Genomic DNA, 3,848 nt, shown 5'->3' on the forward strand with positions numbered 1-3,848 from the left:
GGGCCCCAGCGGCCAGGCCGGCTCGAGGGCAGGGACACCGGCAGCTCCTTCCCTCACGGGGGCTTGCGAGGTTCCCCGGGCTGGGATGGAACTTGCAAGCCTCCTGCCTCAGCCTCCTAACTGGCTGTGATTACAGGCACACTGCCACGCCTGGCTTGGAACTGTTCCACCGTCTTGCTCTGAGAGAGGCAGGCTTTCGTTCTCTAGTCCAGGCTAGCATGGGGACCAGCCTGAGCTGCAAAGTGAGCTCAACGGCATTTCTTTTTTTGTCTTTTTGAGACAGGGTCTCGCTATGCAGTTCAGGCTGGCCTTGAGCTCACTTTGTAGCCCAGGCTGGTCTCAAACTCACAACCATCCTCCTGCCTCAGCCTCCCAAGTGCTGGGATGACAGGCATGCACCACCACACCTGGCTGGGATGCACTTTTTTTTTTTTTTTAAAATCATCCTCTTTTGTTTATTTATGTGTTTCATCTCACTATGGATTCCAGCTTGGCCTTAATCTCTTGGAAACTCTCGTGCCTCAGCCTCCTGAGTCTAACAGCAGTGTCCTCGTGAGAGACAGAAGAGAGGACGCAGATACAGAGGAGATGGAGGCACAGACTAGCATGATGGGGCCACAGCCCACGGCCACCTGGAGCCCTGGGAGGAGGCAGAGGCAGGAGGCTCTCCCCTGGAGGCTGTGGAATGGCCGGGGACACCTCGGCTCTGCAGAGGGCTCCGGGGTTCAAGCCCCGCCCCGGGGTCCCCGCCTGCTCACCGAATGGGCCACGTCCTCCAGCGTGGCGGCGAAGGACTGGATGAGGCCGTGCGGCAGCTGGGACAGGAAGCCGATGGTGTCCACGTAGAGCACGGGCAGGCGGGAGGGCAGCTGGCCCTCGTGGGCCGTGACGTCCAGCGTGGCGAACAGCTGGTCCCGGGGCTGCGCGGCTGTGTCGCCCGTCAGGGCCCGGATCAGCGTGGTCTTCCCTGTGGGACGGGCACAAGTCAGGCCTGGGGCCCAGGGGTGGACGGGGGACGGGGTAGGTCAGCGCCAACTGTGGCCGCGTCCTCACCGCAGTTGGTGTAGCCCACCACGGACACGGCCGGGAACTCGCGCTGCGCCCGCCGGCTCCGCAGCAGCCTGCGCTGTCCCCGAAGCCGCTCCAGCGCCCGGCGGATCTTCAGCTCCCTGTCCCTGAGCAGTCGCTGCTGCAGCTGCAGGAAGGATTCGCCTGCCCGGCGGAGGGGCGCGGTCAGGAGCGTGGACAGACGATGCACGCGCTCACAGATCAGCAAGTCGGTCTCACGGGTGCGCGGGTTACCCACTCTCGGGTCAGTAGGCCCGGAGCTCCAGGGCTGGACCCGGTATCCATGGGCCAGTGGATTAATCCATTTCTACACTAATCTGCGTAGACTGCTGGATTCGTCCACTTACAAATTAGTGGAGCGACTCACTCATGGGTTAAGGAGCTCACGGTTTACGCTAGGGACTCACAGAACATTGGATTAATCCATTTATACGTTAATCTGTTCACGGATTGCTGGGTTAACCCATTAATGAGTTAGCAGATGAACCCGCTCACGGATCACGAGTTGATCAATTCATGATTAACAGCTCACCCACTCACAGATCAGTGGGCGAGGCCGTTCTTGGATGACTGGATCCATCTACTCACAGACTAATGGGTTAATCAATCATAGAGTAATCTACTCACAAACTGGTGGATTAATCCATTTGTGAATGAGCGAACAAGCTCACTCACGCATGGGTGGGTTAATCGTTTTTTCTGTTTTGTTTTCATCTTTTTGAGACAGGGTCTTGCTATGCAGTTCAGGCTGGCCTTGAGCTCACTTTGTAGCCCAGGATGGTCTCGAACTCGCAACGATCCTCCTGCCTCAGCCTCCCGAGTGCTGGGATGACAGGTGTGCACCACCACGCCCGGCTACATTAATCCATTCACGAATGAGCAAACTAGCTCACTCACACACTGGTGGGTTAATCAATTCACAGATTAATGCGCTCACGCACTTACAGATTAGTGATGTAAGCCATTTATAGATTAGTGGATCCACCTACTCATGGGCTGGTGGATTAATCCATTTATGAATTAGTGGATTAGCCCACGCTTGGAGTACCGGGTTAATCAATTCATAGATTAAGGGGCCCATCCACTCCCAGAGTCGTGGATTAGGCCACTTATCCATCAGTAGGCTCATCTACTCCTGGAAAAGTAGATTAATACATTACAGACCAATTTACTCATAAAGTATTGGATTAATCCATCTTTTTGAGACAGAGTCTTCCTGTGCAGCTTAGGCTGGCCTTGAGCTCACTCTGTAGCCCAGGCTGGTCTTGGACTTGCAACAATCCTCCTGCCTCAGCTTCCTGAGTGCTGGGATGACAGGCGTGTGCCCCCACGCCCCGCTGCATTAATCCATTCATAAATTAGCAAACTAGCTCACTCATGCATCGGTGGGTCAATCAATTCACAAGTCAAGGGGGTCATGCACTCATAGGTTAGTGGACTGGGCCGTTCGTGGGTTAGCAGGTCCGTCTCCTCATGGGCTGGTGGCTTAATTCATTTGCTTACTAACGTATTTACACAGCAGTGGATTAACCCATTCTTGAATCAGCGGATTGGCCCTGTGTTAATGCTTCGTGGACTAGGCAGCCAGTGTACTCAGACGCTCCTGCTTTCACCCAGGCTCCTGAGCTTGCAGCCTCCAGAGGTACAAGTGCAAACCTCCATCCTTAACCGACTGCCCCCCGGGCGGCGTGCGTCACGACAGCGGGACACACCAGGACAAGCACGCCTCCACCTGCTTCCGCGTGGACACGAGGCTGAGCCCCCGGGGGTCACCCAGGGATCTGCTCAGCCCTCCCACCTGAGCTGACCGTGGCCCTCCGGACACCCGGGTCAGCCGCCTCGGGCCACGTGTGCGGGCACACCTTACCTGAGCCCATGATGCACCGGGAGCCTCCGCCCTGCCGGTCCAGGCGAGCGGTGCTGTGTTTCAGGCTGGCCCTGGCATCGACACAGAGGGGACCCCATCAGCGGCCGCACACAGGGATCCCTCCCAGGAAGGGATGGCGAAGCCCAGGGACCCCAGCACTGGGGTGAAGGGACGCTGCGCTGGGGGTCCAGGGAGGAGGGACCACGCGCAGGGGTGGGTCCCTGACGGGAGGGTGGGCTGCCAGGCACCGCCCTCGTCCTCACGCCCAGCAGTGACCACGCGTGCGGGCAGCGTGGGCCCCATGGCCGTGTGACACGCAGGGCCCGGCCAGCGGCCTACCTGAGCACGGGGATCTCAGCCAGCGCCACCTGCAGCCGCGCCTCCTTGGTGCGGGCGTTGCAGCGAAAAATGTGCAGCACGAGGGTGAAGCGGTCGAGCACCTCCACGCCCCAGGCCGCCTCCAGCTCTTTCTGGAAGGGAGACGGTGAGCCCGGAGTCCTCAAGGGGAGCCCGGCCACGGCCGCCGCCCACGGAGGACGAGGGGCTGCGCGGGCCGACGCTGCAGTACCTTGGTGGGGATGGACATACGCTCCACGTTCAGGAACACGGACGTGATTTCTGGAGACGCCCTGATCCGCTCTGGGGGAACACAGGGTCCGTCAGAGCTCACGGCTCCCCAGGCCCGTGAGATGCGAGGTGGGCGCTCTTGGGCTCCCTGACACTGCTCAGGGAAACGGGTGCGGCGGGGCCTGCCTTGAGGGGTGTGGGTCTGACACGCTTGTGCACATACACACTACCGTGGTTGGACCCCAGGTGTCTCCCCCGACCTGGTGGGGTTACGGGATCTCACTGAAAGCTTAGTCCCTGCGGGGAGGCAGTAGAATCCACAAAGTGGCCTAGTGGGAGGAAGTGA

At 59.3% G+C, this 3,848-nt stretch overlaps 1 protein-coding gene across 1 annotated transcript in view; it reads right to left on the bottom strand.

Annotated features, from left to right (window-relative positions):
• Nucleotides 1-3,848, bottom strand: part of Gtpbp6 (GTP binding protein 6 (putative)) — a gene marked incomplete at its 5' end in the record, with an annotated part of 6,656 nt that overhangs the window by 1,175 nt on the left and 1,633 nt on the right. The window contains 5 exon segments of the mRNA XM_013505582.1: nt 759-967; nt 1,054-1,212; nt 2,936-3,006; nt 3,275-3,405; nt 3,504-3,574. Coding sequence (XP_013361036.1) covers nt 759-967; nt 1,054-1,212; nt 2,936-3,006; nt 3,275-3,405; nt 3,504-3,574 — 641 coding nt within the window.

Source organism: Chinchilla lanigera, unplaced genomic scaffold (assembly GCF_000276665.1).
Source record: "Chinchilla lanigera isolate Chin_1 unplaced genomic scaffold, ChiLan1.0 scaffold00098, whole genome shotgun sequence".
Classification (NCBI taxonomy): domain Eukaryota; kingdom Metazoa; phylum Chordata; class Mammalia; order Rodentia; family Chinchillidae; genus Chinchilla; species Chinchilla lanigera.